This window comes from Octodon degus, unplaced genomic scaffold, assembly GCF_000260255.1.
Source record: "Octodon degus isolate 3935 unplaced genomic scaffold, OctDeg1.0 scaffold00098, whole genome shotgun sequence".
Lineage (NCBI taxonomy): Eukaryota > Metazoa > Chordata > Mammalia > Rodentia > Octodontidae > Octodon > Octodon degus.
Window position 1 is genome coordinate 4,911,716 of NW_004524674.1, and position 11,519 is coordinate 4,923,234.

General features: G+C 51.0%; 3 protein-coding genes across 6 annotated transcripts in view; 1 reads left to right on the plus strand and 2 right to left on the minus strand.

Annotated features, from left to right (window-relative positions):
* The first annotated feature begins 2,705 nt into the window (after positions 1-2,705).
* Eif5a (eukaryotic translation initiation factor 5A) lies at positions 2,706-7,485 on the plus strand. Its single transcript, XM_004638393.2, has 6 exons — positions 2,706-2,921; positions 4,790-4,975; positions 5,991-6,095; positions 6,297-6,428; positions 6,513-6,586; positions 6,838-7,485. Exons 2-5 carry the CDS (start codon positions 4,811-4,813, stop codon positions 6,573-6,575), a joined length of 465 nt encoding a protein of 154 aa, XP_004638450.1. The 5' UTR covers positions 2,706-2,921; positions 4,790-4,810; the 3' UTR covers positions 6,576-6,586; positions 6,838-7,485.
* Gps2 (G protein pathway suppressor 2) lies at positions 7,161-10,411 on the minus strand. Of its 2 annotated transcripts, none has more exons than XM_023723338.1 (11): positions 10,302-10,411; positions 9,926-10,088; positions 9,470-9,579; positions 9,278-9,390; positions 9,099-9,178; positions 8,930-9,012; positions 8,531-8,684; positions 8,358-8,447; positions 8,199-8,278; positions 8,019-8,114; positions 7,161-7,858 (listed from the first exon to the last, which is right to left on the minus strand). In XM_023723338.1, the coding sequence occupies exons 2-11, from the start codon at positions 10,017-10,019 to the stop codon at positions 7,508-7,510; spliced, it is 1,251 nt and encodes a 416-aa protein (XP_023579106.1). In that variant the 5' UTR covers positions 10,020-10,088; positions 10,302-10,411; the 3' UTR covers positions 7,161-7,507. The 2 variants fall into 2 exon arrangements, with proteins under 2 accessions (XP_023579106.1, XP_004638447.1); XM_004638390.2 differs by having other exon boundaries at positions 7,689-7,862.
* A 142-nt stretch (positions 10,412-10,553) lies between these two features.
* Neurl4 (neuralized E3 ubiquitin protein ligase 4) overlaps positions 10,554-11,519 on the minus strand; it is an 11,856-nt gene continuing 10,890 nt past the window's right edge. For 2 of the 3 annotated variants that reach the window (XM_023723337.1, XM_023723336.1), the window contains exon 28: positions 10,554-11,225. In XM_023723337.1, the coding sequence (XP_023579105.1) occupies positions 11,021-11,225 (205 nt within the window). In that variant the 3' untranslated portion in view covers positions 10,554-11,020. The remainder of the gene's footprint in view (positions 11,226-11,519) is intronic. The other variant, XM_012516272.2, reaches the window with a different exon arrangement.

Here is an 11,519-nt window from a genome sequence, read left to right on the forward strand (position 1 = left end):
AAAAAAAAAAAAAAAAAAAGATATAATTTACATACAATTCACTTATTTACAACATATGATCCAATGGTTTTTAACATCTGAAGAGTTGTGTGACTATCACTTCAATTTTAGAACATCTTCATCGCCATAAAAAGAGAGCTCCCATTCCCCCCATCTCCCTAAGCCCTTTAATATTAAATAATCACTTTCTATCTCTATGGATTTCCCTACTCTGAGTGTTTCACATAAATGGAATCATAAGAACTGGTCATGGTGGCACAAACCTATAATCCCAGCACTCCAGGGTATGGAGGTAAGAGGATTGCAAGTTAGAGCCCCACCTGTGTAATTTAGCAAGACCCTTCCTCAAAATAAAAAAGCTAGGCGTGGTGGTATATGCCTGTAATCCTATGCCAAGCTTCATCCAGTTGTAGCATGTTTCAGTACTCTCTTCTTCTTCTTTTTTTTAAATTATTTTTCTTTCTTTTTTATTTTTTTAAATTTTATTTATTTATTTGTGTGTGTGTGTGTGTGTGGCCAGCTCAGCCCACCAGGGGGCGGGGCTGGCTGGCATGTGGTGCTGGGGGATTGAACCGCGGTCCCTGTGCTTTGCTAAGCTTGTTCTAAGTAGGTGCTTTAGACCACTGAGCCATCTCACCAGCCCCTATTTTTATTTTTATTTTTTTTAATGTATTTAGTACAGAGCCTACAGGGTCTCACTACACAGATCAGACTCATTGTGATCCTTCCTGTTTTTCAGCCTCCCAAACACTGGGATTATAGGTGTGCGCCACCACACCCAATCTCAGTCGTCTTCTCAGCATGCGCCGAGGAGGGGCCAGCAGAGGGGATGCAACCCCTCCCTTCTTTTTTATGGCTGAATAATATTGTATGGCTGTGATACATTTTGCTCATCTATTCATTGATGGACATTTGGATTATTTCTATTTGGTTACTGTAAGTGTAGTGGTGAACAATTACATGCAAGGTTTTGGTTCCAGGGCTGGCACAGCATGCTGTACCGACCGAGGACTGAACTTGGGGATCAAACTTGGGACCTTGCACTTGCCTGGCCCCATGTGCAAGGTTTCGAATATTTTTTATTTATTAATTTAGTGGTGCTGGGGGTGGAGGCCAGGACTTCTCACAATCTAGGCAAGCACTCTTTGGCTGAACTGTATCTCGTTTTAGTATATTTTTTACTTTGGTGGGATTATATACATAGGAGAGCAATGGCAACTGGGCCATAAGGACGGTACATCTTTGAAAACAAGAATTATGAGTTTTAAAAATGCACCCAGAGGCAGGCGTGGTTGTGCATGCCTGTAGTCCCAGCACTCTGGAGACTGAGGAGTTGGAGGCCAACTGACGCTACAAAGTGAGTTCCAGGCCACCCTAAACTACAGAATGAGACCCTGTCTCTAAACAAAAACAACACACACGAAGTTGCTTTTAAACAAGAGAAAAGAATTTCAGAAAAATTGTAATTATCTGGGGGTGGACAGTGTCACAATGTATACAAAAGTAATTCCAGCTTCTACCTCCAGTAGACATACCATGTTACAGATCTTGTATCATGGTAAATTGGAAAGTATAGATGTTCCTACTATACTTATGGGAAGAGAATTAAGGCAGAGCTATTAGCAATTGCAAGGATCCCCGGTACCCCCGGGGGCGGCCCTGAAGTCGGGTATGGTGGCACAGGCTTGTAATCCCAGCACTGGGGACGCTGAGACAGGAGGATCACTACGTGTTATGAGCTGCGTAGCCAGACCCTGGATCCTATAAATAAATAGAACAGAAACCCACTTGCAGGAAAAGTAGTTTTGCTCCTTAGTAAGGCAAAGGCCACGGAAATACTCCAAAAGTTTGCTTGTTTCCAATTTCTTGGTCATCTCTGATTTCGAGAATGTCAACGCGACTTAACATATCTTTCTAGTGGAGTTTTTCTATGGGAGTTTTAAACATTTTTCTTTCTTCTTTTTTTTTTTTTCTTTTTTTTTGAACGTTCAGAGCACGGGTAGGAAGAACAAACACTAATTTTATTTAGGATTCTAGAGTGTGTAAAGGTCTCTATGGAAGGCACACGGACCAACACTAACGCTTAAACAAGATGGTGGCTGGCGTAGTACCGCTGTCTTTCCGGCCGAACCGAGGTGTAGAATTTAAGTCCAGAGGGGTGTAACCCGACCACACAGGCTCGCTAGAAGACTGGAGCGGAAAGTGAGCTCTCGCGCATGTGTGAAACTGAGAGGAAAGTTACACAGGAAAGGGACGCACCCCACAGTGCAAATTTTCTGAAACTTGCGGGTCGTTTAAGTCCAGTTAAAGCCGAGGTGGTGCATTTCCTAGCACGCATGCGTTCTGGACGCAACTAGCGATACAGTGGCGTGGTCTTCTCAACGCCCAGCGTATGGACGACGACTGAGGTGGAAGGGGCGTTTAGGATTCCCAACACGCATGCGTTCCGAGACCGAGGCGTTTCCTTCAGAGGGTGTGGAGCGCAGGATTCTCTATTGCGCAGGCGCAAAGTTCGTCCGGTCGGACGAGTGGTCTATCAAGGGGAGGGTAGAAGAGGTGGAAGGGATTAAGAACCGTGCGCGCCTGCGCATTGTTGACTTGTTGGAGGCGCTCAGAATTTGTGAGGGGCGGGGTCACGTCTGCGCATCATTGGATGGGTAGGTGGGAGAGAGGGTGGAGCTCGGGGAGGGACTGTGCGCTTGCGCAGTGCGGGGGTGGAGGGCGGAGGAGCTGGGAAGCACGCTTGCGCGGCTGTCATAGGGTTGCTTGGTTGGTCAGTGGGGAGTCGGCGCCTGCGTACTAAGACCCGTGTGCAGCAGCGGCGGCGGCGGTAGAGGCGGCGGCGGCGGCGGCAGCGGGCTCTGAGGCAGCGGTTGGGCTCGCGGCGAGCGGACGGAGTCGAGTCAGTGCGTTCGCGCGAGGTGAGAGCGCACAGGCGCGCCTGCGCGGAACCTCGGCTTTGGCCGGGAAGGAGATGGAACTGCGCGGGGGTCGGGGAGGGGGCAGAGGGGAGCGGCGGCCACTGCCGTACGGGTTTGGCTAGGGAGCAGCGCAAGTTGCGGAGAGTCGCGGGCGCATAGCCCGGTTGGCGCGCGGGGTGACGGTTGGGGCCGGCTGGGTGACGTTGGAGCGACGCAGGGCGGGGGACGGCGAGCCGCGAGGCCGCCACGCGGGAGAGGCCGCCAGGCGAACACGCCGGAACGAGGGCCCGGGGCTAGATCTGCTCTGCCGTGGCAGAGGTTTCTGGGCTGTTGAGGACCGTGTGCCGCGAGGCCACGTGAGGTGGGGGAGGGGGCTGTTCGGTGAGGGCAAGTTGGGGGTGTTGCCGCCGGCGGGGGGAGGGGAGGCGGCGTGGCTGTGGCCTCGCGCAGTCTTTGGGGAGGGGATGGCCTCGGCACCGGAAGTGCCCCCCACGGTAGGCTGCCTTTAGAGTTCGAGACCGCATGGCCGAACGTGGACCGGGTCCGCATGGCAGCGTGGGGACCCCTCCCCCCAGGTCGCGGCCACCGGAAACCCCGGGCGGCCACATGGTGGGCGGGAGCCGGCTATCCCCAACCCGGGGAGAACCGTTCCTCACGGGTATCTGAGGCAGCCTGGAATTTAGGGGAGCGGGAAGAAGTCTGAAGACTTGCTTCCGAACACCCGGGAGAGCCTACTATAGACACATATGTTTCGGTTTCCCAACGCTACGGGCCCTGGAGTTTGCTCTTCAGTTCTCACATGAAGTGAGGCCGCCGGGCAGGTGTAAGTGGCACTCTTCTGAGCTGGGGGCCTAGAGAAATGGAGAGACAGAGCGTGATTGGGCACGAACCCAACTCTTCTCGTCTCGGCCCTTGCCGACAGCTCCTTAATGTCTGAGGCCGATAAGTTCTCCACGGTGATATGTGGTCTTCACCTTGTCACTGTCTTCCCTGTTGTGTCTGGCTTGGGAGTAACTCGGTTTTAGAGTCTCTTGACTACCAACCTAGTGTGATTTCTACTACTCACTCCTACCAACCTTTTGCTTTCATTTTATTGTCATTCACCACCCCCCACTCCACTTTCTACTGACTGTACTGGCTGGGCCTGAAAAGCCGACAGAGCCGATGCATTCTGGGAAAAATGGGAGGGCCCTCGAGTAGACGCTAGGTTCCTTGGTTCCCTTTGGGAACTGAGATCGAGGTGTTACTAATAGGGGGCTCGTTTAGAAAACTTTTTCAACCTTGACTGCATCTGCAAGTGCATGTTGGAGAGGTGGGAATCCCCCAAAGAGGCCTTGTGGTTTCCTGTACCAGTGACTGGTTTTCTGTGTGGATAGGGGTGGAAGGGTGTAACAGAATCGGGTGGGGCTTTGCCCTCCTGTCTCCACCCTCACCCCATTAGCCCCGCCTTTTTGCTGGCTCATAGCTGCTCACCTAATTATAGCCCTAGCTATGTGGAGAAGAGGGGTGGTTGGTTTCAGTGGCAAGTAACACCTGAGTCCTCCCCTTCCCAGGAAGTAGGCTGGTCCTCATCTCTGAGATTTGGCATCCCAACTCCCTAGATAGAGCCTTTTCTTCCCCAAGCCATGATTTTAGCTTTTCTTTTTTTTTTTTTTGGAGGGGGGGATGCAAGTATTCTCCCCTCACACCCATTCTTCAGTGTATTTAACCTCAGCTGGTATTTATTCTAGGAACTTTCACTTTATTTTGGGTGGGTAATGGAGTAAAGGGTTGGGGGAAAAGGAACAATGTTTCCAGAAAGGAATGGGATGGATTAGAGGTTGGATAACCTTCATCCTTACTGACCCCAGTTCTCTTCTTGGCTTTAGTTGGAATCCAAGCCTCTTAAAATGGCAGATGATTTGGACTTCGAGACAGGAGATGCAGGGGCCTCAGCTACCTTCCCAATGCAGTGCTCAGCATTACGTAAGAATGGCTTTGTGGTGCTCAAAGGCCGGCCATGTAAGATCGTCGAGATGTCTACTTCGAAGACTGGCAAGCATGGCCATGCCAAGGTTAGAATCTCTCCTCCACGACTTGTTTTCCCCATACCTCCTGTTCTCTGAAAGACTCCTGGCAGGAAGCTGTCATGAGTTCTGGGCCTCTACCTTCCTTTAGTTAGTTCTTTTCTTGCTTTCAGTCCTTTTGTTAAGCAGTCAGCCTCAAACTATACCTGTGTCTAGTCTCCAGCCTCTTCCATGGATATTTTCTGTGACCTCATTCTGTGATAGGTCTCTCCCTTTTCATCTTTGTGCCAGTCTCTTTGTGGTCTGTTGTATTCTGGCTATTCAGCTGTTCATTCATTTCTTATTTCTTGCCTTTTTCAAGTCACTTTGCTGTTTTCTTCCCTTTTTTTCTTTGAAACTGATGCCATCCCACACTCTAGTTCCTGCTTTTGCCTATTCTGGAGTTCTTTACATCAGTTAGTCATGCCTCCTTGGTTTCTTGGGTCTCAACCTTACCGCTTCCTAGGTCATCTCAGACTTTTTCCTTCAAAGTTCAACCTGGCTCGTTCTTGAATTTCTTGTGGTTTTCTCAGTTAAGTTTTTCCATCTTTAGCTGACTTGACATTGATCGTGGTTATACCCTAGCGCCTTGGTCTTTTCTGGTTTCCTTATTTCCTAACTGTAAAGTTTGAGGTGTTTGAAGTACTTTTTAAGGTTCTCTTCCTTCCACATTCCTTTTCTGTTTTCCCCTTTTCCTTTATTTTCTATGCTCTTATCCCCTTCTGAGTGTCTAGAAAACATGGAAACTTTTGCCTAAATTCCTACTTCCATCTCGTTTATTAGTGTTTGATATTTCAAGGTTAATAGGCTTGTCTAAGCCTATCTCACCATTTCCATTGTACTATCAACCTTTATTTCAGTGGTGGTCTTTTAGCCTCAGGGCTTTTTGAGGCTTTCATATTTCTTTTCTGAAGTTACGATTCATTTCTAGTTCTGATTGCCTTCATCAGCTTGGGACAATACAAGTGTTAATCACTTTGCTCTAGAATTTGGTTGGGATTTTCTTTGTGGTTCATGCACACAGGTCCATCTGGTTGGTATTGACATCTTTACTGGGAAGAAGTATGAAGATATCTGCCCATCAACTCATAATATGGATGTACCAAACATCAAAAGGAATGACTTCCAGGTATGTAAATGATTAGGATGAGGGTGGTTTATTATGGAGGGGGAAAAAAAAAAAAGATTCACCAGAAGTGTCAGAAGAGGGAAATGGCAAGAAGAAAGGTTATTTGATAGAAGTTTGTTGGTCTTTCAAGTTTGTCCATTACTCCCTTTACCCTCAGCCTGCATGGGCCTACTTTCAGCTTCTTTCCCTATCTGCCCCCAGCTGATTGGCATCCAGGATGGGTACCTGTCACTGCTTCAGGACAGTGGGGAAGTGCGAGAGGACCTTCGTCTGCCTGAGGGAGACCTCGGCAAAGAGATTGAGCAGAAGTATGATTGTGGAGAAGAGATCCTGGTATGGTGCCCCTTTCCCTTTGTGTATTCAGCTTTTTTCTTCCCGAGTTCACGCATCTTGTGACTATCTCTCTTGTTCTTCCAGATCACGGTGCTGTCTGCCATGACAGAGGAGGCAGCTGTTGCAATCAAGGCCATGGCAAAATAACTGACTCCCAGGTGAATGACAAAGCCTTTACCCTCCTTTTTTTTTTATCCTCCTTTTTATGATTTTTTGTTTGTTTTTCCTTCCGTATTGGGGATTGAATTCAGAACCTTGCGCTTGCCAGGCAAGCACTTACTCTACTGAGCTATCTCCTTAGCCCTCTTTTTCATAGTTCCCATCAAAGAGTTATTTTAGTGTGGTCCTGTCCAATGCCCCATTTTTTAAAGTATTCTCCTGTCTTACATGTTCTCTTTCTCTTACCTAGGGTGGTGGTGGCGGTGGTGGCAGCGGCGGCAGTGGCAGCAGTGATCCTCAAGCCTGCAGAGGCCCCTCCCCCAGCCTGGCCTCACTCTAGCTGGGCCCTTGGCTGGACTACTCCCACGCAATTTATTTGACGTTTTATTTTGGTTTCCCCTACCCCTTCAATCTATTGGGGAGCCCCTGCCCTTCACCTAGCTCCCGTGGCCAGGAGTGAGGGAGCCATGGCCTTGGTGAACTGCCCTCCTCTTCTCCCCTCACACTACAACTCTAGTGGGGGAGAGGGGCTGGGTGATGCTTGTGGTTTAGGTTTGTTTTTTTTTCAAAAAAAATTTGGAATCAGAATACTGTGGATTCTTGTAAATAGTCCTTGTGCCCCTTCTCCCTACTTGTCAATGGTCTGGTCCCATTCCCCATAGCTCTTTACCCCAATACCACCCCCACAGACTGGGGACCAGTTCTCTCCCTTGCCTATATCTCTCCCTAAACCCCTTTAGATGGGGAGGGAAGAGAAGAGGGGAAGGGGGATGTGCCCTCTCCTCAGGCATCTGGGAGGGCCTTGCCCCCATGGGCTTCACCCTTTCCTGTGGGCTCTCTCCCCAACACATTTGTTAAAATCAAACCTGAATAAAACTACAAGTTTAATATGAAGCCCTCAACTCGACCACTTACTTGAATTAAATGGGTACTTGTTGACTGGAAGATGTATTCAGGACCCAAAAAGAGACTAAATGCCACCAGTTTATTATGGTCCACTGCCTCACTTTCACTTGCTGTGGGTCTGCCAGCCATTTCCCACCCCCAAGCAGCTTTGTCATATTCCAGGCCCCTGGGTGGGAAGTGACACAAATAGCGGCAGGCAGGGGTGGCAGGTAGGTTTTATTGGTCTGGGACACACAAGGGAGACCCTCAGCCATGGGGGATGGAGTTGAAGATAATATATGATGGTCACTTGTGGTAGAAGCGTGGGTTCTGGCTGTGTTGGATGAAGGGGAGCCGAGGGCCAGGTTGGCTGGTAGTGGCAAAGCCTGACTGGGTGGTGATGAAAGGAGGGCTTGTCAGTGAGTGTACTCTTCTACCTAATACCCTTACAGATAAGCACCCCTAGGGAGGAGACCACCACAGAGTACAAGTCACCTATGTCTCCAGTTTCCATGGCAGTACAGGAGTCTCGGTTACCATTCTTACCTTTCCTGCTGGTTGCATCTGCACAGGGAGCTGAGGGGAGGTGAGGAGACCAGGTGCTGGGTGTAGAGCTTGGGGATGCATGGGGCGCAGAGAAGACTGCAGAGGCAAAGTTGACATGATTGGCATACTGGGGGCTCCCCTTTACCTTCCCCTTCCCTTAATAATCTGGCCATTACTCACTGAGTCAGAGAAGCCAGTCTGCTGATTAGCATGTTCCATCTGCTTTTGCAAGGACAGGGCACCACTAGGTTGGAGGAACCCTATGTAGGAAAAAAGTATAAAAATGAGTAGAGTATGTAGACCCATGGAGCCCAGGCTGCTGTCCAGGGTGTTAATTACCTGTTTGGGTGGGCTGAAAGTGGCCATGCACAGCATAGGGCTGTGGCTGTGGCTGAGATAAGTACTGCACTGCAGGAAATGCTGAAGGTGCTGAAAAAGGCAGGAGGGCCACCCATCAGGACTTCCAGGTTCTCTCTGGACTTTGAGAGAAACCATTTTTTTGTATCACTCACCTCTAAGCTGCTGACTAGGACTATAAGCTGGCTGTGTGGGCCCATAATGAGGTGGGGGCTGAGCAGTCCCATAGGCACCACCTGGGCTTCCTTGGAACTGCCCATGCTCAGGGGTCCCTGCGAAAGCAGCTGCTGAGCCCACATAGTGCCGGGTCTAGGAGGAAGAATGAGAACTCACTGCTTGTAAAGTCGTTGAAAGCAGAAACTCAGGGCTGGGGTGATAGCTCAGTACCAACATTTGCCTAGCATGTGAGACCCAAGGTTCAAACCCAGTACAGGGGGAAGGGGGACCCTGAGAAATTAGTGTGTCTCCATTCCTCGCCCACCCCTCCCAGTGTTTTGTATGGCTATGGACAGGATGTCTGGAGGCAACTCTAAGGGTCCAAACCTATTTCTCACCGTAAGCACCTGGGGTCCAAACATCTGTTTGGCTCTGTCAGCTGCCATGAGGGTGCCTGGGCGACTGTGTCCTCCAGGACTCCCTAGAAAGGAAAAGGGGCTTTGGAATGCTGAAATGGGAGGCCATAATCCAAGAGGGCCCTTTCTGTCAGGTGGTTATAGTCCTCACCCTGCATGCTGAGGAGGTGAGTTCCTGTGTGAACAGTCAGGCTCTGCTGGTAGGCGGCTGATGTCAGAGTGGTCAGGTCACTGGAGTAAATGAAAGACAGGCATGCCCTCTTTTGTCATTAAACACCAGTTTTGCTACAGTTCCCAATCCCCACTTTCACTTTTAACTCTTGATCCCACCTTTGCTCCTTTCGCCTCCGTTTTTCTTCCTCATGTAAAACTTTCTTTAACTGCAGGAAAAGCTGGTGCTTCTCTTCCTGTAAAGCCAAAAGTTTCTCCTGCAGTTTCAGAATCTAGGAGGGGATAAGGAGAAAGGTGTAAGCAGGCAAGTCAAGGGCAAAAGCCAGGGCTGGGAGTGATCAGACTGATTACTTGTTCTTTGGTTTCCTCTAATGACATTCTCTCTTCCATCTCTTTTTTTTTCCTTCTCTCTTGCTCCTCTTTCATCTTCTGTTCCATCATCTTGTCCACTTCTTCCTCCTCTGGAGAATCAGGTAGAATGGAGAAGTAGCAGGGTGGTGAAAATCGAATGTTAAAAGAGACTGAAGACAGAAAGGCCAGTTACCCTACCACTCCCGACTGCACTGGGCAGTGGCTTTTTTTTCCAGCACAGAAAGTTTTATTAGGTGCTCTCCAAGGTCCTTGCCATCTCTGGGTGTTTGAATTTAAAACTAGGCCACTTCACTCCTAACCGGTAAGGCTGTTCCATCTTGCCTTGCCCGGGGGCACACTGCACAGCCGGTGAACAGACGCCAGCTCTGGGACAGCGGGCCACCGTGGGCCGTGGGTCCATCCGCCCCAAGTCTACCCCATTCTGTGCCAGCTCACCCTGCCGCTTGCGCTCCCGCTCCATCATGATGTGCCGGTGCAGAGCTCTGGCCATGGCGTTGGAAAGCTTCGGGCGCTCCAGGAGCGCGGGCATCGTGCTGCCGGGGTCGCGAGGGCCGCAGGCGCCCCTCTCTGTCACTGGCTGCCAGACCTCGGACTGGGCCTGTCGGCGGGAAGGCGCTTAAGCAGAGACCTACTCCGGGCCCTGTCCGAGCCCGTCTACGCGGCGCGGTCACGTGCCCCGGGCGTCCACCGCCCGGCGGGGCCACAGCCACACCCTAGGACGCAAGCAAACGGCACGGGGTGGCGGGTCACTGGCTGGGCGCCCCCGCCCCTTTCTCACAGACCGGGCGCAGGCCCCCCCACTCCACCCCACCTGTTTTCTCGGCGCTCCCCACTGCCTCCGGCGCGCCTGAGCTGCAGCGTCACATCCGGCGGCCTGCCCGAATCCTTCCGGAGTCACCGGCCTTGTGGGTTGGGCGAAAGTGAAAAGCGGAAGCGCGCGAGACGGAGGCCGGCGAGGCCAAGCCCACAGCGGGCGGGACCCGAGGTCGGCGGAGCTGCGCCCCTTACAGCCCTCGATACGTTTTAGCTGTGAGAAGTGCGCGAAACGACGCCGAGGCGTGTGCTCTGAGAGTGTTTATTGGCTCCTTAAAAACCCGAGTCAGTAACAACTGTACAGGGGGTCCGAAGCTTCCTTGCGCCCCCCTCTTTTCCCCACTCCCGCCTGATGGCCCCGGAAAACAGCAGCTTCTTGAGGCACAGGGAGAGGCTCCTCTGGGATTCACAGTAACCAGAAACAAAAACGGAAATAAATTAAGTGATGGAGGGGGCAAAATGGGGATTTATGTGCCCCAAATCAGTGCATGAAAGCTGGCCTCCCCACAAACTCCCTCCCATCAGAGGGGTATGCTGGGCCTCTGGACATGGAAATGTGCTCCACTTCCATCTGAATCTGAGACTGCCGACGTGCTCCTGCGTCTGCCAGGCCAGCACCTGTGCATGCCATGAGTCACTGGAATGAGGTGGTGGCAGTCTTCACTCAGGGTCCTGGGCCGAAGCCCAACTGTGCTTGCAGCAGTGGTGTCTCACCCCTCATTCCACCCGTACCAGCAGGGCATAGAGGAGTGTGGCTCCCTTCTCCTTAGTGACCCACTCAAGTTCCGCTGGGCTGAAGTGAGGATCAGGAGGTTCTCTGAGAGCAGCAGAAGGGGGTCCGTGAGTGTAGGAGCCAGGGCGCACACAAACCTGGAACGCGACCTGAGCTTGGTGCGTCCGCTGGGATCTGGGGTCCCGGAATCTGTCAGACAGGAAGCAGAAACAGAAAGTGAGGCCTCTGTACCCCTTGGCTGCTCCCCATTGTGAACTCTGTCCCCAAAAGGCACTTAGCTCCAGTTGTTCAATATTTGCAAGACTTTTTCAAGTCTGTTCAGCTACTCCTTTCTATACCCACTTCACACCTCTGCTGAGACTTCACTTTTGGGGGTAAAAGGCAATCCTGGGGATTGAACCCGGGATTTTCGCCCCTCCCCAATGAACTACATTCCTTGCACTTTTTTATTTGTGTGTGTGTGTGTGTGTGTGTGTGTGTGTG

What these genes read in the sequence shown, in the direction of transcription:
- Gps2 (XM_023723338.1), bottom strand. Translation starts at nt 10,019, where the DNA reads ATGCCCGCGCTCCTGGAGCGCCCGAAGCTTTCCAACGCCATGGCCAGA. An exon ending in CGGAGGCGAAAGGAGCAAAG is followed by an intron (nt 9,179 to 9,277) that starts GTGGGATCAAGA and finishes CATTTACTCCAG; the next exon opens with TGACCTGACCACTCTGACAT. An exon ending in TCACCTCCTCAGCATGCAGG is followed by an intron (nt 9,013 to 9,098) that starts GTGAGGACTATA and finishes TTTCCTTTCTAG; the next exon opens with GGAGTCCTGGAGGACACAGT.
- Eif5a (XM_004638393.2), top strand. Translation starts at nt 4,811, where the DNA reads ATGGCAGATGATTTGGACTTCGAGACAGGAGATGCAGGGGCCTCAGCT. An exon ending in GCAAGCATGGCCATGCCAAG is followed by an intron (nt 4,976 to 5,990) that starts GTTAGAATCTCT and finishes TCATGCACACAG; the next exon opens with GTCCATCTGGTTGGTATTGA. An exon ending in TCAAAAGGAATGACTTCCAG is followed by an intron (nt 6,096 to 6,296) that starts GTATGTAAATGA and finishes ATCTGCCCCCAG; the next exon opens with CTGATTGGCATCCAGGATGG.